At 36.2% G+C, this 27,813-nt stretch overlaps 1 protein-coding gene across 1 annotated transcript in view; it reads right to left on the bottom strand.

The window, feature by feature from the left end:
- Window positions 1-6,320, bottom strand: part of LOC110440857 (galactose-3-O-sulfotransferase 3-like) — a 26,821-nt gene extending 20,501 nt beyond the window's left edge. Inside the window, exon 1 of the mRNA XM_021483983.1 lies at window positions 5,938-6,320. Within this exon, the coding sequence (XP_021339658.1) occupies window positions 5,938-5,975 (38 nt within the window). The 5' untranslated portion in view covers window positions 5,976-6,320. The remainder of the gene's footprint in view (window positions 1-5,937) is intronic.
- Window positions 6,321-27,813: the final 21,493 nt, after the last annotated feature.

The following is a 27,813-nucleotide window of genomic DNA, read 5'->3' as shown; positions in this document are numbered from 1 at the left end:
TAATTATTTCACGTCCATTTCCACACTTAACGACCAGGGTAAACAGGTACCTAGGATTGATAGCCAAACCGAGTCCACACTTTGCGACATAGTTATTACACCTTCTGAAGTTGAAGATATTTTATGTATTCTAAATATAAATAAAGCATCCGGACCTGACGGAATAAGCCATAGAATGCTTAAATTCATATGTAAAGAAATTGCTTCACCTCTTACTATTATATTCAATGTGTCCCTGCGAACATGTATCTATCCTGAAAAATGGAAACTCGCTAATGTTATACCTATTTTCAAAGCTAGTGACAAGCATAGTGTATCTAATTGTAGACCAATATCGTTGTTAAGTTGTGTGAGTAAAGTATTTGAGCATGTAGTCTACAAACATATATACAATTTCTTCAATCAAAACAATCTAATATATAAATTACAATCAGGATTCCTACCAAATCACTCTTGTACTCATCAACTTATAGAACTCTACCACTCTATGCTTTTATCCTTAGAAAATCATGAACATGTAGCATTTATTTTCTGTGACTTTTCTAAAGCCTTCGATAGAGTTTGGCATAAAGGTCTTATTTACAAACTGAAACAACATGGACTGTCAGGAAATATACTTAATTGGATAACTAATTATTTGTCATGCAGAAAACAGTCTGTCTATGTAAATAGTTCTAACTCGTCCTTAAAAACAGTCAATGCTTGGTGTCCCTCAGGGATCTGTTCCAGGGCCTCTCTTTTTCCTCGTTTATATAAATGATATGTCTATTGAACTCACATCATTGTCTCGTCTCTTTGCCGACGACACGTCATTATCATACTCTTCACAAACTCTAGATGATATTGTACATGTGGTAAACAACGACTTACAAACTCTAGAAAAATGGTCAAAAGATTGGCTAATGTCGTTCAATCCTAAGAAGACGGAAATTATGCTAGTATCTTTTTCAAATCTACCCTATCAACCTCTGTTTACGTTCAATAACATCCCTATTGAAATAACCGATCAACATAAGCACCTAGGTGTATTACTAAGTAGTGATGCCAAGTGGTCCAAGCATATAGATGAAATCATCAAGAAAGTATCAAAATACACAATTGTATTTAACATATATTAGACCAATATTAGAGTATGGCTGTGAGGTATGGGATAACTGTGGTGCTATCAATTCAAATAATCTTGAAAAACTACAACTAGATGCGTATTGTCACAGGATTACCAATGTACACAAAAAACGAATTTCGATATGCAGAAATTGGGTGGCTACCATTGTCAAAACGAAGAGAAATCAGAAAACTGTCCCTCCTTTATACTATAAAACATGGCACTGCACCCTCATACTTATGTAATATCCTACCTCAAAATATTGGAGATCTGACTCATTATAATTTAAGAAATTCTCAGCAATTGCGGCAGCAACGATATAGACTCCAAACTATGCGCAACTCTTTCTTTCCTTCAACTGTTGATCTTTGGAATAATTTAGAAACAACCATAAGACACTCCCAAACTCTGAACTCGTTCAACTCAAATATACATAAGTTGAATAATGTAATAACTAAATGTAATCCATGCTTTCTCAATTTTGGTCCGCGTAGGCCAACTATTCTTCATTGTAGATTAAGAAACAGGGCAAGTACTCTCAATTATGATCTTTTTAGGGCTAATCTTACTTTTTCAGCACAATGTGAATGTGGACACACGTGCGAGGACTTGTATCACTTCTTCTTCACATGCCCTAAATACCACATCCGACGCCTTTCCTTATTGCAGAATTTAGCATGGTATCTAGGAGATATGTCATTAGACCTAATTCTAAAGGGTGATATAGATTTAAATAATGAGGCAAACTCAAACATTGCAAGAACCGGTACAAGTCTATATCGACGGTACTGGCAGGTTTTGACATTTTGAGCATTCCCCCCCCCCCCTCTTATTTTATTCGTTTCTAATATCCTTTATACTTTGTGAAATAAATATAATATAATATAGTATGAATATCAATGTTTACATAATTTTGAATAATTGTGTATCTGATCTGGCTGGTATGGAGGAAGGGCTTTGAGAACACGGAACGGTTACAAGTGGATCTACAGAATACAGCTTTATGGAATGTGATGGACACAGTTTATGAAGGTGCTGATTGATGTTTTTCCAGCCAGTCAGATTACTGTTAACCAAATATTGTTTTAGACATTTACATGGGTTTGCATATTATATATATATTTAGGGGATGATCCTACCTATCTTTTACCCTTCTTCTTCTTGATTTCCTTCCCTCGCTGTTTCTACTATATATGATCGGATAAAGTTAAATCACTGCTGTCCATTATGTATTATACAACATGATGTATTAAGGAGAGGGCGTTACTAAGTTGGCAAAACTTGTGTTCAATCCTAATTGTCCTTATTTACGACAATAAAAATATGTTTAAACTAACTATACAGTCGATCATGAAATATTGACTACATAAAGAAACTACGTATACAAACAACAAAAGGCGCTTACATATACAATGGAAGCTGCGCACAGTCAAAAATGGAGGCTAAATATTCAAACAACTTTCACACCCATCAAAGCTTACTTAAGCTCCCACTGTTACGTATATAATCACACCTGCTTAAAACCATCTTAGGTTGTCTCTAGTATTATGTCGTCATGATTTGAGTCTCTGTTTGTTATATTACCATACATTAGTATTGAGGGTCTCAAACAAGCTGTCAACCCATTCTGATTTTGACTTTTATTATTTATTTTACCATAAATTAGTATTGTGAAAGCAGTCATCCGACGGTGATTCGACCTGAGTATAATACTTAAGGTCTCAAACAAGCTGTCAACCTATTCTGACTTTGACTTTTATATTACATCTAACGTTTTTTTCCCTCATGTGTTATGCTACTCTATTATGGTGTAATGCACTTGAATAGTATAGGGCTACTTACAGAGTGAAGATTATAAACTAAATCAATCAGAAAATTTATGATGCAGCCACTATGTTAACAAATATTTTCTTGTGTCCGAAAAAAATCTGCTTAATGCAGTTTTTGACGATATATTTTGTCATCATTAACCAGGGTGTTATCACAGTAAGATGTATATACAGAACGTGCAGTTAAATCAATAATATCACCTCACACCGAAGAGTGTTTCACAAAGTCAGCCAGTTTTGAAAAAAGAATGACTTTACCCCAATAAATTGACAGGTTTGGCCAGTAGGAGAAAACCTGTGTAAGCGCCTTGGTCAATTCTAAGTAGCTGTGTCTTTCATTTGGATCTCACCGGTCAGAGCCGTTACTATAGCATTAATTTGCTTTAGGATGTCATGCATAGGCAATATGAATGCCTACTGCTTTACAGGAAAATGACAAGAACCGCGATAGCGTTTCTTTTTTTTATTTTCCTGTAATGCAGTGGACATTCCTATTGCCTATGGATGGCATCTTAAAGCAGTTTAATACTTACATTTACAGTTTCATGCGTTAATGTCCTTTAACAAAATAATTACGATATAGAATATTTGAATATCCCGCCAATATCCTCTGGAATGTTGACCTGTTTGAATAGCCCCTACGCACGCGCCTTGTCCTGTGATGGTAATTGCCCAACATAGTCCGTGGAAAACAACAAATATAAGAGAAGTTTTATGTCAATTCTTATAGTTTTATTTTATAGTACTACTGCCTATTAACATCGCACGTTAATTACGTCACACCTAGGAGGCATGTCTGTGAAATTCACAAATCAGTAATTCGGTCGCGGTGGGAAAACATGTCGTCATCTAGTTAGTTGGTTGAAATTAAATTCACAATTATTGAATGTTGAGCGGGCAAAGAACTCCGGAGTAGACATTATATTGCTAGTAGACTGCATTGTGAATGCAGGAACAACATACTTATCTTCATTCGTGGTATTCGAGCCGTGTGATACTGAAAGCGACATTTCAGACTACGCGGGGAAGGTAGATATACGGGACACGACGCTGAGGGTCTACAAATGGCGGAACTGACCGGTTAACATTATTTTTGTATCTTAAAAATTATATTTCCATCAAAACTTCACACAGAAATGCTATTTTAATGACTTTTTTTTTATTATTGTCACCATGGATTCGTGTGTCTTCAATACAACCTCTCGTACAGAAATCCCGAATGAGAATCAAACGTGACTTCCGCATTGTTTAGGTCACGTTCATATTACTACTCACTTTCGGTTATTAGTATTATGACCCGAAGCGTTATTTGCTTGGTTTAAATAGTGGCATTGCAGTCCAAATGTAAATATAATCGTATGAACATGTCCGTTAGTATACTGCAAGATGTAAACACGGTAGTTTTGAGAATGTAGGGATGTCGCTATCAGAAAAGGAAAGTTGACCATCGGAAAATCGAAATCGTCACTTTATCATACAACATTAATAGTAGTCCGTCGCTGTTGGTCATAATGTAAGTAAACGTTGCTAAGAGTCTGTTGCGTCTTTTTTAAGTTAAACATGGTATATATGATTTTATCCTCTGCACTTTTTATTTATCTTGCCACATTCTTTTTAAAATATGCTCTAAAATAATTTACTACCATAACTATCTATACTGCCGTCCCTTTTCTTTGAAAGCTCTCACAATAAGACACTGAAGGTATTCTCCCAGTTCGGCACGAGATAGACCAGTGCGAACGTTGGAATAAAGAAATACAGACTTAAGTTATGCGTTCAATTTTAATTTCAAACTGCGAGTTAACACACCCTGAAAGCGAAACAAATTGAGCATGCTTTTGTTTTTCTATCACCGTGCGTAGTATCCCATAGAATCCTACAGGATGTTGAGATTCACCTCCCATTTGACAGTTGGTGTATCTCAACACTTCGTGAAAAGTTTCGTACCTTGCATTTTGGATAAAATTTAGATTGTGAGTTACATTGGAATACAGTCGTGTGTGGATGTAGAACAAGAACATGATGCAGGAAAAACAGTCAAAAGTGAATAGGGTGCTGCTGCCTCTGGTATTAGCGGGTATTACAGCTTCGACGTACTTTATTGTAGGGTTTTACTGATACTTTTTTAGTTTCCTTCAACGTATATTCCGTATTTGCGTATTGCAGAGTAGCTTAAAAGGGTCGAAGTTATGCCACATTATCAAAACTCCAAAACAAGTTTTCAAATATCATCAGGAAAGTTAAAGTAGTATTTATCTTGAGATGTCCGTAATACAGAGCGAGACAGCGAATACAGTGTGGTTCGAACAAAGTGGTTTCTTAGGGTTTTCATGAGGTCTGACGTAACATTGTATTCGGTTGGGCTCTAGTTATATCAATGTCAATGACTACGTCTTCTATGAGGAATGTAAAATAGAGAACATCGAAGTTAAAAAACCGTATTTACAACTCGTAATCGATAAAACGATGGCAAAATATGAATAAAGCAAAAAAAAACATGGAGCATATTGAAAAATTACAAATATAATAAAACAAACATTAGAAAAAGTTTAAAGAGAATAAGGCCAAGTACATATGTATGACTTGATTTGACATATTTCCTACAGTATTCACACGCGGTCATCGATATTGCACAGCAGTGTCAAGAGGTTTTTTTGTGTTGTCCCTCTCTTTCTCTATAGTAAGGTGTACTCTATAGTGTAGGGTTTATGGTATAATTGTTTGATTTCTCTAAAACATGGATTGTCATAGACAAAAGAGAATGGGCAAATATCGGCTAATACTTGGGTTAATATAGATTGACACAGTGTTAATAACACGTAATAGTTTGTAGATTATCTAATTGTATTTGATGGTCAAATCATAAAACGGACCATAAGTTGATTTATGAGACCCGCTTCTGTTTTAATTTAGTTTGTGACACTAAACAATTAAGATAAACAATTAAGAGTAGCAGTATGATTTCAGGCACAAAGATGAAACTTTTGATAAAAAAACACGTACCGCTTATAGCTCCCCATCCTGCCACACAATCCAAGCATGGTGTGAGTCCGCTGTTACTTGAAAAAGAATGAAGTAAAAGGTTAAAAAATATTTATCATAACACGACACCAATGTCCGGTGGAAGACATGCAATCATCCACACCATGTACTGTCCAGCGGCTGACACAAGCTGTCACGCGATCAGTGTCCAAGGGAAGCAGTGCAGTGTCTAGTGGAGACACAATTGTCCATACCATTCAGAGTAAACGTTAACAATCGCTCGTAAGTAACCAATCATTAAGAGCCAGCTGTTCAATGTGATGTGCCGATCACATTGATACTGAAAAGAAGACCATTTAACATCAATTATTTACGTGATTGTTAATTGTGTAGTACATATCAATCGTGACCGTTAAAAATATAATTGTTAATACACATTGAATCGTGTTAAATAAACGAGTCCTTATATCTCGATAAAACTTTTATCCCGAAGTCGTTACAGGTAGAATACACAGTTATATATATGTCGATATAATCTTTATCCCAATGTCGTTCCAGGTAAAATACACAGTGTTACATATCTCGGTATAACCTTTATCCCAATGTCGTTCCAGGTAAAATACACAGTGTTATATATCTCGATATATAACCTTTATCCCGAAGTCGTTTCAGGTAGAATACACAGTTATGTATATCTCGATATAGCCTTTATCCCGAAGTTGTTCCAGGTAAAATACACAGTTATGTATATCTCGATACTCACTTTAGCTGGGAGGAAGACAGTAATAAACTTCGACTGAATCCTTTGTTCCAAAATAATTGTACCTGGTATGAACTGCATAATGAAGTTAGATCTATTTTGTATTCATCAGCTTTAATAACTTAAACCCGTGAGCATTAATTAAGACGGATGAACTATTTGTATCTTACAGTTACGTGTTGTATATCTTGTGATAATCGCTGTTAGTAAAGTGGACGCAACATCTTGATTTGTATCCTACTGTCATTATTGGTGTTCTGTGATTGTTCATGTAACGTCATGGAATTATATGTATCCTTCGGTCATTATCGATATCACAGCGGTTTTGACATCGTGATATATATCCTTTGATCACTTTAAGTATCCAAAAGTGTTAAACATGTTTTGGTGTTTCTAGGTAGATTAACTAGATATCTACATTATGACGCTCTTTGTACTCCACATTGGTCTTTTGTTTACTTAGAAGAATCTAAACCAAGTTCTGGCGACATTATATCACAGAAAAACAATTAAATATTATCATTCACTTACAAAGGAAACGTTTAAAACAATCCGATTATTCACGTGTCCTAAATACTCCGATTATTCACGTGTTCTAAACTCTCCGTTTACACTTGTTGACGTGTAAAGGAATCACAAATACAATCTGTTTCATTTCCTACATGGATATGCATTATAGTTTGACCAAAATAAAGCCTAAGTTAAAATATTCTCAATTGTTTCTTTGCCTTTTTGAAATATATTTGATATTAGAATGAATAATCGTTTATAGAATTTAATGAGTAACTCAACGGTAAGGATGCTTAGTATTGTGTATTTTGTCCTTGGACGATTGGCCGGGGAGACCTTATCGATAACTATTATTTCATTAAATAATGACTAGGTACAAAAATCAATGCCTGTACACAAAGAGATCTTTAGTAAGTAAACATACGAAAAATGAGTGCCAATCATAAAAGCAACTACTATTAAAATGATCAATAGAAGGTTTCAAAGGGTTTCTCGGTAGATGTCCTGATGAACATATGTTGCAAATACAATCTTAGCAGTGTTGTTTACTGGACACATCAATGGGATATCGCATTATGTCTAATTGACAAGCTGATTTAAGGACAAATGTTAAACCGGTAGGCTACCCGACCGGCTTTGCTTTTGCAGCGATATCGACTGATTCATAGGTATAGATTGCGGCCCAAATGGACTTTTTCCAGCTATGTTAAAATTTAAATAGGGGCCTGCCCGTTCATAACTTTCGTTTTAGAAATGGTACGAAATTTATGCTGCTCTATTAACTTTTTTCAATCCCTTATACATCCGGAGTTTTTACTTTGAATCACTATACTATTATTTAGATGATTAATTAACCTTATTACAGCATGGGGGTCGAAAAATGAAATATCACCCTGAATATATTTTTTCATCCTAATTCTTGTGAGAGAACAATTTCTTTCATGTGAAATAATAAATTTATCACCCAGAATGTGTGGATAATCGAACATTTGTTGAGATTTAGTGTAAAATACAGGATTTTTCATTTTTATAATTCTTGTATACCAAACATGTTTTAGTATGAAGAAGTGGTGTTATTTCAAATATGTTCAGTCCAAAAAAAGTGGTGGAAAGTATTCATTTCGCACAATAAAGTACCCTGTGTACCCAAAAAGGTGAGGGCCTACGACACCTCACTGACGTCCACAAGGACGCAATGCACCTGATTACAGGTAATTGGTACTGGAATTCGTTGCAAGCCTACAATATACCTTTAAGTGCATGTTTGGTCACAAACAATTTCAAATTCAGATTTGCTTCATCACTTGGTGTGATTATTGAAGTTTTTGTTAACAATCAATTTTGAAATTAAATGTAATATCCTTGCCACTTTTTACAATTTGTTCTTATACATTTTGTTATCATTTGTTTTACATTTTATCATCAGAGTTTTCTTTTTTACGTTCCTTTTAGGGGATATTTCATACGCATTTGCTAATATCCATCTCATAATGTAGAGTAAATGAATCGGTGAAGGTTGCCATCGTATCTTCAAGAAATCTTGTAAATGTTAAGGTACAAGAAATGTAAATCAAATCCACATTATAAATGCCTTATGGATAAACTGACTAAAAGTGGCATAGATTGCTCAAATGAATATATAAGTATTTGTTCGAAGTGCTACATAAGGTATCTACGCAAAAGAGAGTCAGAAACTGAATTTTGAATTTTTCATACAATACTGTATTCGCAGAAACATTCTTTGGAGACAAAGTGACTGCTATACTAGATGGTACATATATTCGAAAAAAATATGACCATAAGCTTCAGAGAATGTCTTACTGTGGCAAGAAGAAGCGAAATTATCTTAAATTCCTGAGCAAAACTCTACCTGATGGCTACCTTTTGGACACAGTTGGACCATTCTCTGGAAGCCAAAATGATGCAAGCATCACAAAAAAACATCATAGACAAGCTCCTGTGGTTGGAGCAAGGCGACAATGTAGTCGTTGATCGTGGTTTTAGAGATGTTCTGCCAATGTTTGAGGCATCTGGAATTAATACCAGTATGCCCACATATCTTCCGCCTGGTCAGAGCCAACACTCTGATCTACAGGCTGCCATTGACAGGACAATTGCTTAATCCCGATGTATTGTAGAGGCTTATCATGGACATTTTTTAGAACTCTACTAATATCAAATTGCTTTACCGACATAATTGAGGAAGTGCTAAAGATTGTGACCGCATGACTCAATGGGATACGGGGACCAATTTACAAAAGATCACCTGAAACTGTCAGAAAAAAACAGAGAACTCGAACAACAGATACAGTTTCGACTTACAAAAACAAACTGTTTGGCTCAGAGGGTGAAAACAAAACCAGCTCTCTAAAAGAGAGCAAAGTCAGAATTCGTAAAGATGGTTGCATCTTCATTCACTTTTTAAGAACTCAATTTGGAGCATTTGAAGACTATCACGTGCGGCACCTACCAGTTATCATTATCTCCAGGCTATATCAGTGGACATCTTAGTAATGGGTGGAGATTATGAACATTGGGTGTATCAGCACTCCCAATACCTGATCCGTTGTCAGGTTCGCTCCAGACGCAAGAGCCAGACTAAATATATTGTTTGGATTCAGTACAGCATGACACCAAATGATAGTAATCCAATAAATGATTACTACTGCTAATGCCTAGTTGGTCAAAGAACTATTCGAATTATCATCTTGGCTATCATAGCAATCTTCAAAATTCAGAACAGCTGCACGCCAGGGTTAAGAAGTTCCGACAAAGCTTAAAATAAGTTGTTTTCTTGTGAATTTAGAGTACCAAGTTTCAAAGCCAAGTCTGCCATTACAAATTACAGTATCTTGCATCTTACAAAACATTATCTGCAAATGTTATTCGCTGTTAATAGGGCGTCTAACCTTGATATATAATTATTATAAGTCACAAACAAACACACAATTCCATTGATATTGCAAAAACGTTGTCTGGGAATCTGACCACTGATTAAGCAGGAGAATGAATGTTTTGAGAACATGTGCTCATACATCAAGTACATTTTATTATCCTAACTTTCATAGCAATCTTCACTTACCCCAAGGGTTAAGAATATCCGACAAAGCTTGAAATAAGTAGTGTTCGTGTGATCCTTCAATGATTTGTTAGTTGGACAACATTCGTCTCTTGAGGAAAACCTCAAACATAGACAACATAGGGAAAACAGATATATATTAGAGACAACATAGGGAAAACAGATATATAGTAGAGACAAGTGTCTTGAGATACAAAATAGGGAGAACAGATACATAGAAGAGACAAGTGTCGTGAGATACAACATAGGGAGAACAGATACATAGTAAAGACAAGGGTCTTGAGATACAATATAAGGCGAATGAATACATAGTAAAGACAAGTGTCATGAGATACAACATAGGGAGAACATATACATAGAAGAGACAAGTGTCTTGAGAGACAACATAGGGAGAACAGATACATAATAAAGACAAGTGTCTTGAGATACAATATAAGGAGAATGAATATATAGTAGAGACAAGTGTCATGAGAGACAACATAGGGAGAACAGATATATAGAAGAGACAAGTGTCGTGAGATACAACATTGGGAGAACAGATACATAGTAAGACAAGTGTCTTGAGAGACAACATAGGGAGAACAGATATATAGAAGAGACAAGTGTCGTGAGATACAACATTGGGAGAACAGATACATAGTAAAGACAAGTGTCTTGAGATACAATATAAGGAGAATGAATACATAGTAAAGACAAGTGTCATGAGATACAACATAGGGAAAACAGATACATAGTAGAGACAAGTGTCATGAGATACAACATAGGGAGAACAGATACATAGAAGAGACAAGTGTCTTGAGATACAACATAGGGAGAACAGATACATAGTAAAGACAAGTGTCTTGAGATACAATATAAGGAGAATGAATATATAGTAGAGACAAGTGTCATGAGATACAACATAGGGAGAACAGATACATAGAAGAGACAAGTGTCTTGAGATACAACATAGGGAGAACAGATACATAGTAAAGACAAGTGTCTTGAGATACAATATAAGGAGAATGAATATATAGTAGAGACAAGTGTCATGAGATACAACATAGGGAGAACAGATACATAGAAGAGACAAGTGTCTTGAGATACAACATAGGGAGAACAGATACATAGTAAAGACAAGTGTCTTGAGATACAATATAAGGAGAATGAATATATAGTAGAGACAAGTGTCATGAGATACAACATAGGGAGAACAGATACATAGAAGAGACAAGTGTCTTGAGATACAACATAGGGAGAACAGATACATAGTAAAGACAAGTGTCTTGAGATACAATATAAGGAGAATGAATATATAGTAGAGACAAGTGTCATGAGATACAACATAGGGAGAACAGATACATAGAAGAGACAAGTGTCTTGAGATACAACATAGGGAGAACAGATACATAGTAAAGACAAGTGTCTTGAGATACAATATAAGGAGAATGAATATATAGTAGAGACAAGTGTCATGAGATACAACATAGGGAGAACAGATACATAGAAGAGACAAGTGTCTTGAGATACAACATAGGGAGAACAGATACATAGTAAAGACAAGTGTCTTGAGATACAATATAAGGAGAATGAATATATAGTAGAGACAAGTGTCATGAGATACAACATAGGGAGAACAGATACATAGAAGAGACAAGTGTCTTGAGATACAACATAGGGAGAACAGATACATAGTAAAGACAAGTGTCTTGAGATACAATATAAGGAGAATGAATATATAGTAGAGACAAGTGTCATGAGATACAACATAGGGAGAACAGATACATAGAAGAGACAAGTGTCTTGAGATACAACATAGGGAGAACAGATACATAGTAAAGACAAGTGTCTTGAGATACAATATAAGGAGAATGAATATATAGTAGAGACAAGTGTCATGAGATACAACATAGGGAGAACAGATACATAGAAGAGACAAGTGTCTTGAGATACAACATAGGGAGAACAGATACATAGTAAAGACAAGTGTCTTGAGATACAATATAAGGAGAATGAATATATAGTAGAGACAAGTGTCATGAGATACAACATAGGGAGAACAGATACATAGAAGAGACAAGTGTCTTGAGATACAACATAGGGAGAACAGATACATAGTAAAGACAAGTGTCTTGAGATACAATATAAGGAGAATGAATATATAGTAGAGACAAGTGTCATGAGATACAACATAGGGAGAACAGATACATAGAAGAGACAAGTGTCTTGAGATACAACATAGGGAGAACAGATACATAGTAAAGACAAGTGTCTTGAGATACAATATAGGGAGAACGGATATATAGTTGAGACAAGTGTCATGAGAGACAAAATAGGGAGAACAGATACATAGTAAAGACAAGTGTCTTGAGAGACAACAAAGGGAGACCAGATATATAGAAGAGACAAGTGTCTTGAGATACAATATAAGAAGAATGAATATATAGTAGAGACAAGTGTCATGAGAGACAACAAAGTGAGAACAGATATATAGTAGAGACATGTGTCTTGAGAGACAATATAGGGAGAACGGATATATAGTAGTGACAAGTGTTTTGAGAGACTATATAGGGAGAACAGATATAAAGTAGAGACAAGTGTCTTGAAAGACTAAATATGGAGAACAGATACATAGTACAGACAAGGGTCTTGAGAGACAACATAAGGAGAACAGATATAAAGCAAAGACAAGTGTATTGAGAGATAACATGGGGAGAACTGATACATAGTAGAAACAAGTGTCCTGCAAGACAATATAGAGAGAACGGATATATAGTACAGAAAAGTGTCTTGAGAGACAACATGGGGAAACAGGAACATATTAAAGACACGTCTCATGAGAGACAACAGAGGGAGAACGAATATATAGTAGAGACAAGTGTCTTGAGAGACAACATAGGAAAACAGATACATAGTAAAGACAAGTGTCTTGAGAGACAAAATAGGGAGAACAGATACATAGAAGAGACGAGTGTCTTGAGAGAAAATATAGGGAGAACGAATATATAGTAGAGGCAAGTGTCATGAGAGACAACAAAGGGAGAACAGATATATAGAAGAGCCAAGTGTCTTGAGACACAATATAAGGAGAATGAATATATAGTAGAGACAAGTGTCATGAGAGACAACATAGGGAGAACAGATACATAGTAACGAATGAATATATAGTAGAGACAAGTGTCATGAGAGACAACATAGGGAGAACAGATATATAGCAGAGACATGTGTCTTGAGAGACAATATAGGGAGAACGGATATATAGTTGAGACAAGTGTCATGAGAGACAAAATAGGGAGAACAGATACATAGTAAAGACAAGTGTCTTGAGAGACAACAAAAGGAGAACAGATACATAGTAAAGACAAGGGTCTTGAAAGACAACATAAGGAGAACAGATATAAAGCAGAGACAAGTGTATTGAGAGATAACATGGGGAGAACTGATACATAGTAGAAACAAGTGTCCTGCAAGACAATATAGAGAGAACGGATATATAGTACAGAAAAGTGTCTTGAGAGACAACATGGGGAAACAGGAACATATTAAAGACACGTGTCATGAGAGACAACAGAGGGAGAACGGATATATAGTAGAGACAAGTGTCATGAGAGACAACATAGGGAGAACAGATATATAGTAGAGACATGTGTCTTGAGAGACAATATAGGGAGAACGGATATATAGTTGAGACAAGTGTCATGAGAGACAAAATAGGGAGAACAGATACATAGTAAAGACAAGTGTCTTGAGAGACAACAAAAGGAGAACAGATACATAGTAAAGACAAGGGTCATGAGAGATAACATAGGGAGAACAGATATATAATAAAGACAAAGGTCATGAGAGACAACATAGGGAGAACAGATACATAGTAGAGACAAGTGTCATGAGAGAAAACATAGGGAGTACAGATATATAGTAGAAACAACATAGGGAGAACAGATACATAGTAACGACAAGTGTCTTGGGAGACAACATAGGGAAAACAGAAACATAGCAGAGACAGGTGTCTTGAGATACCAGATAGGGAGAACGGATACATAGAAGAGACAAGTGTCTTGAGAGACAACAAAGGGAAAACAGAAATATAGCAGAGACACGTGTCATGAGAGACAACATAGGGAGAACGGATACATAGAAGAGACAAGTGTCTTGAGATACAATATAAGGAGAATGAACATATAGTAGAGACAAGTGTCTTAGGGGCAACATAGGGAGAACAGATAAACAGTAAAAACAAGTGTCTTGAGAGACAACATAGGGAGAAATGATATATAGTAGAGACAAGTGTCTTGAGAGACAACATAAGGAGAACAGATATAAAGCAGAGACAAGTGTATTGAGAGATAACATGGGAAGAACTGATACATAGTAGAAACAAGTGTCCTGCAAGACAATATAGAGAGAACGGATATATAGTACAGAAAAGTGTCTTGAGAGACAACATGAGGAAACAGGAACATATTAAAGACACGTGTCATGAGAGACAACAGAGGGAGAACGGATATATAGTAAAGACAAGGGTCATGAGAGACAACATAGGGAGAACAGATACATAGTATAGACAAGTGTCTTGAAAAACAACATATGGAGAACGGATACATAGTAAAGACAAGTGTCATGCGAGAAAACATATGGAGAACGGATATATAGTGGAGACAAGTGTATTGAGAGACAACATAGAGAGAACATAAACATAGTAAAGACACGTGTCATGAGAGAAAACATAGGGAGAACAGATACATAGTAAAAACAAGTGTCATGAGAGACAACAAAGGGAGAACAGATATATAGTAGAAACAACATAGGGAGAACAGATACATAGTAACGACAAATGTCTTCGGAGACAACATAGGGAAAACAGATACATAGTAAAGACAAGTGTCTTGAAAAACAACATAGGGAGAACAGATATATAGTAAAGACAAGTGTCTTGAGAGAAAACATAGGGAGAACAGATACATAGTAGAGACAAGTGTCTTGAAAAACAACATAGGGAGAACAGATAAATAGTTAAGACAAGTGGCATGTGAGACAACATAGGGAGAACAGAAATATAGCAGAGACAAGTGTCTTGAGGGACAACACAGGCAGAACAGATACATGGTAGAGAAAAATATCTTGAAAGACAACATAAGGAGAAGAGATATATAGTAGAGACAAGTATCTTGAGAGACAACATAGGGAGAACAGATACATAGTAACGACAAGTGTCTTGAGAGACACCGTAGGGAAAACAGAAATAAAGAAGAGACAAGTGTCTTGAGGGATAACACAGGGAGAACAGATACATAGTTGAGGCAAGTGTCCTGAGAGACAACATAGGCAGAACAGATAAATAGTTGAGACAAGTGTCTTGAGAGACAACATAAGGAGAACAGATACATAGTAAAGACAAGTGTCTTAAGAGACAACATAATGAGAACAGATACATAGTAGAGACAAGTGTTCTGAGAGACAATATAGGGAGAACAGATATATAGTAGAGACAAGTGTCTTGAGAGACAACATAGGAATTACAGATAAATAGTAGAGACAAGTGTTCTGAGAGACAATATAGGGAGATCAGATATATAGTAGAGACAAGTGTCAAGATAGACTAGATGGGGAGAACAGATACATAGTAGAGACAAGTGTCAAGATAGACTAGATCGGGAGAACAGATACATAGGAGAGACAAGTGTCAAGAGAGACTTAATAGGAAAAAACCTATATAGAAGAAACAAGTGTCTTGAATGACAACATAGGGAGAAAAGATACATAGTAAAGACAAGGGGCTTCTGAGACTACACAGGGAGAACAGATATAAAGTGGCGACAAGTGCCTTGAGAGACTACATAGGAAAAAACCTATATAGTAGAAATAAGTGTCTTGAGAGACTGCAAAGGGAAAAGGGTATATAGTAGAAACAGGTGTCTTGAGTGACAACAAAGGGAGAACAGATATATAGTAAAGACAAGGGCCTTCTGAGACTACACATGAAGAACAGATATAAAGTGGTCACAAGTGCCTTGAGAGACTACATAGCGAGAACAGATATATAGTAAAGACAAGGGTATTCTGAGACTACACAGGGAGAACAGATATAAAGTGGCGACAAGTGCCTTGAGAGATAGGGAGAACAGATAAACAGTAAAAACAAGTGTCTTGAGAGACTGCAAAGGGAAAAGGGTATATAGTAGAAACAGGGGTCTTGAGAAAGTACAAAGGGAAAAAGGCATAAAGTATAGACAAATGTCTTGAGATACTACATAGGGAGTACAGATATATAGTAGAAACAGGTGTCTTGAGTGACAACATAGGGAGAAAAGATACATAGTAAAGACAAGGGGCTTCTGAGACTACACAGGGAGAACAGATATAAAGTGGCGACAAGTGCCTTGAGAGATAGGGAGAACAGATAGATAGAAGAGACAAGTGTTGTCTTGAGAGAAAACATAGGGAGAACAGAAATATAGCAGAGACAAGTGTCTTGAGGGACAACATAGGGAGAGCAGATACATAGTAAAGACAAGTGTCTTGAGATACAATATAGGGAGAACGGATATATAGAAGAGACAAGTGTTGTCTTGAGAGAAAACATAGGGAGAACAGATATATAATAAAGACAAGTGTCAAGATAGACAACATAGGAAAAAAGGTTTATAGTAGAAACATGGGTCTATAGGGAGAACAGATACAAAGTAGAGACAAGTGTCATGAGAGACAAAATAGGGAGAACAGATACAAAGTAGAGACAAGTGTCAAGATGGACTAGATAGGGAGAACAAATACATAGTACAGACAAGTGTCAAGATAGACCACATAGGAAAAAAGGTTTAGAGTAGAAACATGGGTCTATAGGGAGAACAGATAAATAGTAGAGACACGTGTCAAGCTAGAATAGATAGGGAGAACAGATACATAGAAGAGACAAGTGTTGTCTTGAGAGAAAACATAGGGAGAACAGAAATATAGCAGAGACAAGTGTCAAGAGTACAGATATATAGTAGAAACAGGGGTCTTGAGAAAGTACAAAGGGAAAAAGGCATAAAGTATAGACAAATGTCTTGAGAGGCTACACAGGGAGAACAGATATAAAGTGGTGGCAAGTGACTTGAGAGACAGTATAGGGAGAACAGATGTATATTAAAGACAAGTGTCTTGAGAGTCAGTATAGGGAGAACAGATGTATATTAAAGACAAGTGTCTTGAGACCCAATATAGGGAGCCCCCCCCTATAGTTGAGACAAGTGTCATGAGAGAAAACATAGGGAGAACAGAAACATAGTAAAGACAAGGGTATTCTGAGACTACACAGGGAGAACAGATATAAAGTGGCGACAAGTGCCTTGAGAGATAGGGAGAACAGATAAACAGTAAAAACAAGTGTCTTGAGAAACTACACAGGAAAAACAGATACATCGTACAGACAAGTGTCTTAAGAGAGACTACATAGGAAAAAAGGAATATAGTATAGACAAATGTCTTGAGAGACTACATAGCGAGAACAGATATATAGTAAAGACAAGGGCCTTCTGAGACTACACATGAAGAACAGATATAAAGTGGCGACAAGTGCCTTGAGAGATAGGGAGAACAGATAGATAGAAGAGACAAGTGTCAAGAGAGACTAGATGGGGAGAACAGATACATAGAAGAGACAAGTGTCTTTAGAAACTACATAGGGAGAACAGATAGATAGTGGACACAGGTACAGGGGAGACTACATAGGGAGACCAGATACATAGTAGAGACCAGTGTCAAGATAGACTACATAGGAAAAACCCTATATAGGAGAAACAAGTGTCTTGAGGGACAACATAGGGAGAGCAGATACATAGTAAAGACAAGGGGCTTCTGAGACTACACAGGGAGAACAGATATAAAGTGGCGACAAGTGCCTTGAGAGATAGGGAGAACAGATATATAATAAAGACAAGTGTCAAGATAGACCACATAGGAAAAAAGGTTTATAGTAGAAACATGGGTCTATAGGGAGAACAGATATAAAGTGGTGACAATTGCCTTGAGAGATAACAAAGGGAGAACAGATAGATAGAAGAGACAAGTGTCAAGATGGACTAGATAGGGAGAACAAATCCATAGTAGAGACAAGTGGCAAGATAGACTAGATAGGAGAGACAAGTGTCTTTAGAGACTACATAGGGAGAACAGATACAAAGTAGAGACAAGTGTCATGAGAGACAACAAAGGGAGAACAGATAGATAGAAGAGACAAGTGTTGTCTTGAGAGAAAACATAGGGAGAACAGAAACATAGTAAAGACAAGGGTCTCCTGAGACTACTCATGGAGAACAGATATAAAGTGGTGACAGGTGCCTTGAGAGACTACATAGGAATAAACCTATATAGTAGAAATAAGTGTCTTGAGAGACTCCATAGGGAAAAAGGTACATAGTAGAGACAAGTCTCAAGATAGAATAGATAGGGATAACAGATACATAGTAGATAGGGAGAACAGATAAACAGTAAAAACAAGTGTCTTGAGAGACTCCATAGGGAAAAAGGTACATAGTAGAGACAAGTGGCAAGATAGACTAGATAGGTAGAACAGATACATAGAAGAGACAAGTGTTGTCTTGAGAGAAAACATAGGGAGAACAGATAAATAGTTGAGACAAGTGTCTTGAGATACAATATAAGGAGAATGAATATATGGTAGAGACAAGTGTCATGAGAGACAAAATAGGGAGAACAGATACAAAGTAGAGACAAGTGTCATGAGAGACAAAAGAGGGAGAACAGATACATTGTAGAGACAAGTGTCAAGAGTACAGATATATAGTAGAAACAGGTGTCTTGAGTGACAACAAAGGGAGAACAGATAGATAGAAGAGACAAGTGTTGTCTTGAGAGAAAACATAGGGAGAACAGAAATATAGCAGAGACAAGTGTCAAGAGGGACTACAAAGGAAAAAAAGGTATATAGTATAGACAAATGACTTGAGAGACAACATAGGAAAAAAGGTTTAGATATATAGTAGAGACATGTGTCTTGAGAGACAATATAGGGAGAACGGATATATAGTACAGAAAAGTGTCTTGAGGGACAACATAGGGAGAGCAGATACATAGTAAAGACAAGGGGCTTCTGAGACTACACAGGGAGAACAGATATAAAGTGGCGACAAGTGCCTTGAGAGACAGATACATAGTAAAGACAAGGGGCTTCTGAGACTACACAGGGAGAACAGATATAAAGTGGTGACAAGTGCCTTGGGAGACTACATAGGGAGAACAGATAGATAGAAGAGACAAGTGTCAAGAGATGAGAGACAAAATAGGGAGAACAGATATATAGTAGAAACAGGGGTCTTGAGAAAGTACAAAGGGAAAAAGGCATAAAGTATAGACAAATGTCTTGAGAGACTACATAGGGAGAACAGATATATAGTAGAAACAAGTGTCTTGAGTGACAACATAGGGAGAACAGATACATAGTAAAGACAAGGGTCTTCTGAGACTACACAGGGAGAACAGATATAAAGTGGTGACAATTGCCTTGAGAGATAACAAAGGGAGAACAGATACATAGTAAACACAGGTACAGGGGAGACTACATAGGGAGAACAGATACATAGTAGAGACAAGTGTACATAGGAAAAAAGGTATATAGTAGAAAGAACTGTCTTGAGAGACTAAAAAGGGACAAAGGTATATAGTAAAGACAAGGGTCTTCTGAGACTACACAGGGAGAACAGATATAAAGTGGTGACAATTGCCATGAGAGATAACAAAGGGAGAACAGATACATAGTAAACACAGGTACAGGGGACACTACATAGGGAGAACAGATACATAGTAGAGATAAGTGTCAAGATAGACTAGATAGGGAGAACAAATACATAGTAGAGACAAGTGTCAAGATAGCCTAGATAGGGAGAACAGATACATAGTCGAGACAAGTGTCAAGAGATACTACATAGGGAGAACAGATACATAGTAGAGACTAGTGTCAAGAGGGACTACATAGGAAAAAAGGTATAGAGTAGAAACATGGGTCTTGAGAAAGTACAAAGGGAAAAAGGTATAAAGTATAGACAAATGTCTTGAGAGACAACATAGGGAGTACAGATATATAGTAGAAACAAGTGTCTTGAGTGACAACATAGGGAGAACAGATACATAGTAAAGACAAGGGTCTTCTGAGACTACACAGGGAGAACAGATATAAAGTGGTGACAATTGCCTTGAGAGATAACAAATGGAGAACAGATACATAGTAAACACAGGTACAGGGGACACTACATAGGGAGAACAGATACATAGTAGAGATAAGTGTCAAGATAGACTAGATAGGGAGAACAAATACATAGTAGAGACAAGTGTCAAGATAGACTACATAGGAAAAAAGGTTTAGAGTAGAAACATGGGTCTTGAGAGACTACAAAGGAAAAAAGGTATATAGTATAGACAAATGTCTTGAGAGACTACATAGGGGGAACAGATATATAGTAGAGACAAGTGTCTTGAGAGACAACATAGGGAGAACAGAGACATAGTAGAGACAAATGTCTTGAGAGACTACATAGGGAGAACAGATACATAGTAGAGATAAGTGTCAAGATAGACTAGATAGGGAGAACAGATACATAGAAGAGACAAGTGTCAAGATAGACTAGATAGGGAGACCAGATACATAGTAGAGACAAGTGTCAAGAGAGACTTCATAGGAAAAAACCTATATAGTAGAAACAAGTGTCTTGAGAGACAACATAGGGAGAACAGAGACATAGTAGAGACAAATGTCTTGAGAGACTACATAGGGAGAAAAGATACATAGTAGAGACAAGTGTCAAGATAGACTAGATAAGGTATATAGTAGAAACATGGGTCTTGAGAAAGTACAAAGGGAAAAAGGTATAAAGTATAGACAAATGTCTTGAGAGACTACATAGGGGGAACAGATATATAGTAGAGACAAGTGTCTTGAGAGACAACATAGGGAGAACAGAGACATAGTAGAGACAAATGTCTTGAGAGACTACCTAGGGAGAACAGATACATAGTAGAGAGATACATAGTAGAGACAAGTGTCAAGATAGACAACATAGGAAAAAAGGTTTAGAGTAGAAACATGGGTCTTGAGAGACTACAAAGGAAAAAAGGAATATAGAATAGACAAATGTCTTGAGAGACTACATAGGGAGTACAGATATATAGTAGTAACAAGTGTCTTGAGAGACTACACAGGAAAACCAGATACATAGTACAGACAAGTGTCTTAAGAGAGACTACATAGGAAAAAAGGTATATAGTAGAAAGAACTGTCTTGAGAGACTAAAAAGGGACAAAGGAATATAGTAAAGACAAGGGTCTTCTGAGACTACACAGGGAGAACAGATATAAAGTGGTGACAATTGCCATGAGAGATAACAAAGGGAGAACAGATACATAGTAAACACAGGTACAGGGGAGACTACATAGGGAGAACAGATACATAGTAGAGACAATTGTCTTGAGAGACTACCTAGGGAGAACAGATACATAGTAGAGAGATACATAGTAGAGACAAGTGTCAAGATTGACTAGATAGGGAGAACAAATACATAGTAGAGACAAGTGTCAAGATAGACTACATAGGAAAAAAGGTTTAGAGTAGAAACATGGGTCTTGAGAGACTACAAAGGAAAAAAGGAATATAGAATAGACAAATGTCTTGAGAGACTACATAGGGGGAACAGATATATAGTAGAGACAAGTGTCTTGAGAGACAACATAGGGAGAACAGATACATAGTAGAGATAAGTGTCAAGATAGACTAGATAGGGAGAACAGATACATCGAAGAGACAAGTGTCAAGATAGACAACATAGGAAAAAAGGTTTAGAGTAGAAACATGGGTCTTGAGAGACTACAAAGGAAAAAAGGAATATAGAATAGACAAATGTCTTGAGAGACTACATAGGGAGAACAGATATATAGTAGAGACAAGTGTCTTGAGAGACAACATAGGGAGAACAGATACATAGTAGAGACAAATGTCTTGAGAGACTACCTAGGGAGAACAGATACATAGTAGAGACAAGTGTCAAGATAGACTAGATAGGGAGAACAGATACATAGTCGAGACAAGTGTCAAGAGAGACTACATAGGGAGAACAGATACATAGTAGAGACTAGTGTCAAGAGGGACTACATAGGAAAAAACCTATATAGTAGAAACAAGTGTCTTGAGAAACTACACAGGAAAAACAGATATATAGTAAAGACAAGTGTCTTGAGAGACTAAATAGGGAGAACAGATATATGGTAGAGACAAGTGTCTTGAGAGAAAATATAGGGAGAACAGATATATAGTTAAGACAAGTGTTCTGATTTCAATGTGAAGAAGCACGCTGACATAACGCCCGCCCTGTTTGGACTGCCTTGTATGTTTTGCATCATTCATGTCTACGTTTTGAGTTTTTAATAACATGAAGATTAACATCTAAAATCAAGATATGAACGTGTCTGAAACAGATACTTCAAACCGTTTCTTGGCCATTTCCACTGAATGCTAACAAAATATGAAGAAAATGAAAAATCAAATGTAAAGCCAAATTTGTGTCACGCATATACCAATTGTTTGCAGCAGCTTTTGTTCACAAGGACCACATAAAATACCCCTAGTTAATTTGTTTGGTGGTCTATATTACAATCTATATATATATATATATATATATGACATGTTTTTATAGATTTTTGTGTGTGTTGCTGTATACATTTTAATTACTCTGAAACCTGACACAAGATAAAAATCATTAAAGTCTAAATAAGGTGACAGCTTGTTTGGGTATCATTACGCGGGCCGATTTACTGTCGGATGGCTATTTGCAAATGCTTATTTATGGTTATTTATCTATATTATATGTACGATTTGCAATTTATTAAGTGGTCCATTAATTGTTGACGAAGGCTTTAAAAAGTTAACATCAGTACAGCCTGTTTTATTAGTTCAATGTTTTAAATATAAACATTGATCCATAGATTTATTCTGACAAAATTAGTATTTTACAATCCTTTGACTGTCATCTCCGAAATAAATAAATAAAAAATAAAATAAAAAACGTTTTTCAAAGGTTGCTAGGTTCGATTTCGATTTTTTCTTTTGAAACTGTATTTCTGCGCTTGGTTTTGATTAATATTCAAATTGTTTGACTGTGCTTGAGTTCACAACATTTGACGCTAGATTATGGCGTGTCAAACGTTGTAATATTCATTAATTTTATATTTATGTTCGAAATTTTATATTTGTATTCAATTATTGTAAATATATGTGCAATATTTTATATTTGTATTCAATAATTGTAAATTTATGTGCAATAACAAAAACATGCTAAAACATTATTTTTTTTTATTTATGTTCAATAAAATATATATATATGTGCAATAAATATAAAATTATTGCACATTACAACGTTTGACACGCCATAGTAGATTGTTCCATAAATCAACAGTTCTCTGTGTAAACGAACATTTTCTGATTTTTAATCTTGAACGCGATTTGCAAGTTTTAAGTTTATGTCCACGTGCAGGTGATGTTTCCCTGATATTAAGATGTCGAATACTTCATGATCATATTTCCCGGACAATATTTTGTAAACCTCTATCATGTCGTCACGTGATCTTTTATATGCTAGTGTTGAAAGTTTCAGTTTTTCTTATCACTCATTATAAGTCTGTTAGGCCAGGTACCTGCTTCGTTGCTCGACGTTGAACATTTTCTATTGTTTTTCGAGATGAGGACACCAAACCTGATTAGCGTATTCAATGTGTGGTCTACCTAAAGCTGTGTATAGCAACCTCAAACTTTCCAAGTTCATATATTCCATTGTTTTTAGTAGAACTCCCATAATTGAATTAGCTTTATTTACTTTTTCAGATATATGTTTATCAAATGATAATTGATTGTCCATGATGACACCAATATCTTTTTCGAAGCTTACAAGTTCCAAAGCTTCTGCATTTTCCCCAAGTGTGTACTTCATATGATTCATATTGGAGTGTCCCACTTGCATCACTTAGCATTTGTCTGGATAAAAACGAAGGACCAAGACTCAGACCACTTTTGGAGAGAAATTATATCCTGTTGTAAAATCTTACAATCCTGTCTACCATTGATTGCCCTGAAAGCTTTCGTATCATCCGCGAAAAAGAATGTATTCGTTTTGGGACTTGTTACATCAGGCATGTCATTTATGTAAATTACAAATAAAGGGGTCCTAAAACCGATTCTTGTGGTATGCCACTTATTGCATGGTTCCATTTCGACTTTTCTCAATTCAGTGACGACCCTTTGTTTTCTTTCTACTTAAAAAACAGCTTTCTAAGAAGCGAATCTCCCCGATATTACATATTTTGCTAGTTTCATGATGACGTGTTGATGAGATACTTTATAAAATGCTTTCATAAAATCACAATAAATAACATCGATACATCCTCCTTTATCCAAAATGTCTGTCCACTCATCAATAACTTTTAAAATGTTTAACACCGTGGATCTGTCGTCAATAAAGCCGTACTGTGCTTTGCTGGAAAGTTTGTGTTTTCGCATATGAATCCTCAGTTTTTCTCTAATTATTAAATTATTACCTTACACACAACACTGGTTAAGCAGACTGGCCTATAGTTTGAAGCCTCTTTCATAACTCATTTTTTAGCCGCTCTTGGCGAGAGCCGAGCGGCTTATTAATTCTGTCCAGAGAACGAAATGACGGACCCACTTCCGTTCGGGGTGCGTGCGCATAATTCAGTATTGCATGCTTCCGCTATATAGTTTCGTTATCGTAAATAGAAAGTAGAATCTCTGACATTCACCTGTGGGTTACATAAAGTCTTCTGATACCCTTCTCCAAATAATAATCCATACTTTAAATAATTGCTGAAAACAAAATGTTTATCTCCGGTGCATTCTACGAGTGTTGTGGTGGTGAAATTCGTGCACTAGGTTTGAGCGTTTTAGCAGCTCGCATTGCGGTCTGGGGGGTTGTTACGCGTGTGAAACACATATGATTCGAGAAAGCACACGTGAAGACTGTCAAGCATTGACGCTGTCTGTAGAAGGAAGAAGTAAATATATAAAATTATAAACCGTATGAGTGATGAAGTATAACCTCTATTTTGATGTTTGAAACGGTAACGTATATATGCCATATCGTGCTTAGGTTGATAACGGTAGACTAATGGCTCCGAGACGAGACGATATGTGAACTGTGCATGCTTATCAAACATTTTTGTAACACACCATGCTATTTCTGGTGTATTTATTTATGAAAGTGTAACAATTTAAGAACATGACACAACTGCCGCTGCTGTTTAACAAGAATTCGCGCGGTGTCAAAATAGTATCCAATTGGGCGTAAGGGAAATAACTCTTACGTTGGTAAAGTCGCATTGGGAAATATAATTCAAATATATTCCAAGAACATTTGTGAGATTTTGTATATTCAATGACGGTAAATATAGTCGCTACAAATATTAATAATTTTCACTAATATGAATAAAAAATAAATAAAAATAAAAGGAGTACAATGTCTCTTTTCTCCATGCATGTTTTCCCACTACTGTTAATTATCCTTCATTTCACAAGCAAAAAATGCACCTATTCTTTATTATCCATTCACCGATTGCCATTCTGCACGTAAACGCTCATGTCACATCATTGGAGGATGCTAATTAATGAAAATTACAACAATGCGTCACACTTAAAGAGGGTGAAAAAAAAGGAGAGGGAGAAATGTGTTTAAGGCATCATTTAAGAGGTGATTGACTTTGAAAATCCTAAACGCAACATCATCAGATGACCTGATTTTCAATTAGCAGAATACAGAACACATATCCGAGTTATTATAGTAGATTTTTATGCTCAACGTGTCACTGAAGCAATTAAATTTAAAGTGGTGAGCGGCTGTAATGTCACACTGACATAATTCTAGTTTAAATATAGCTATTATAATAGCGCATTTCCCGTCTTGTGGTAATTTTCCGGTATTAATCGATGTTCGGAATATCAACGACAGTGGATGACATATAATATCGCATGTTTATTTAAGCATTCGTGTGTGAATCCTATCTGGCCTGGCGATTTTGATGTTTTTAATAGAAGTAGTTTCTTTCTCACCTTTTCCAGACTAATATTGAGTGTATTAATTGGCTCTACGTTTAGCGTTTTTAATATATGGCATTGTTTCCTTCGATTCCCTGGTAAATTCAGTTTGAAAGAAGTCTGCGAGTACATCCGCTTTTTCTAAATCATCCCCAGTTACGCTATTCTTTCTTGGACCGGTATAAAGATTAGAAATATACATAACGCCAGCATTTCTTGGGATTTTCTTTGACTTGTTGCGCTATTTGCATCTCGTGCAATTTAACTGCTCCCTAGTCAGTGTCCGTACTTTGTTCCGTACTTTGTTCCGTACTTTGCAGTATTCCTTGTACACCTCATAACTCCCGGTTTTTAGATAGCTACTCCATGGTATACACTTTTGACAATGCAAGGAGTTTAATGTTTTCGGTTTTATAAGTTTGTTTGGGATAGTTTCTGCGATACAATGTTTTAATTTTTCACCGAAAAGGTGCCAATGGGCTTCCACATTATCATGGCAGTTTACAAAAATCTCTTGCCAATGAATTTTTAGTATCGGCGAAAGTTCCCTATAATTTCCTTTATCGTAGATATATCGTGATTTCTTAAATGTCTCTATATCCAAATTAAATTTGCATTGAATATTGATAACCGAGTGATCACTTTAACCTAAGGGAGAGCTTATTTGTGTCGATTCAATTTATTCCTTTGTTTTAGTAAATATTTGATATAAAACGCTAGGAGCTTCATCTTCCCCGGGTCGGTTGCCTCAAGTGCTGATACAGGAAACAGTCGCGCACGGTCTCTATAAATCTAAACTCTTCTGTCACTTCAACAGATTTTGTGTTCTATAATGACCAGTCTATTCCTGGAAAGTTTAAATCACCGAACAACAATTTGAACGCATATTTCTTTTTTGTCATTTCCCGAAACAGTTGACACATACGTTTTAAATGATCTTCCGATGTGCTCGGGCTTCTGTATAAGGTCCGACTTTATATCTTTTGCTTGGCGTTAATCTCAAATTCACACATAATATGCTCCTCAAATATAGCATTGCTAAACGATATATGAGAGTACTTTAGCGATTATTTTATGAACAGAAGCATACCTCGTCCTGGAGAGTCTTTTGAGATGTTTAGGGGTATCATATCATAACCTTCCATATTGTATTCTGACAGTTGAATTTCTCTTTTAAAATTCTTCGGCTTAACCTCGGAATTGGATTGGCTATAATGGCTAGTTTATCCTCGTTAAGAAGATTTCTCAATTCTAGCATCTTATTTTGAAAGTGTATCCGCATTGGTAAAAATGATATGGAAAGAACATAATTTAGCATTGTTGAGTTCTAAGCTGTTCGCATCTTTTTCACCTTAACCATACGATTGTCCCATGGAGGACCGCGAAAGACGTATTTGAATGCCCCCTTTTGATTTTTTCCGTTGCACGATTTCGCTTCTGTAACTCTCCTTTTTTTTGGAAGAAAATTGAAAATTAATA

Source organism: Mizuhopecten yessoensis, unplaced genomic scaffold (assembly GCF_002113885.1).
Source record: "Mizuhopecten yessoensis strain PY_sf001 unplaced genomic scaffold, ASM211388v2 scaffold1779, whole genome shotgun sequence".
Classification (NCBI taxonomy): domain Eukaryota; kingdom Metazoa; phylum Mollusca; class Bivalvia; order Pectinida; family Pectinidae; genus Mizuhopecten; species Mizuhopecten yessoensis.
This window is presented reverse-complemented; position numbering and strand designations above follow the sequence as displayed.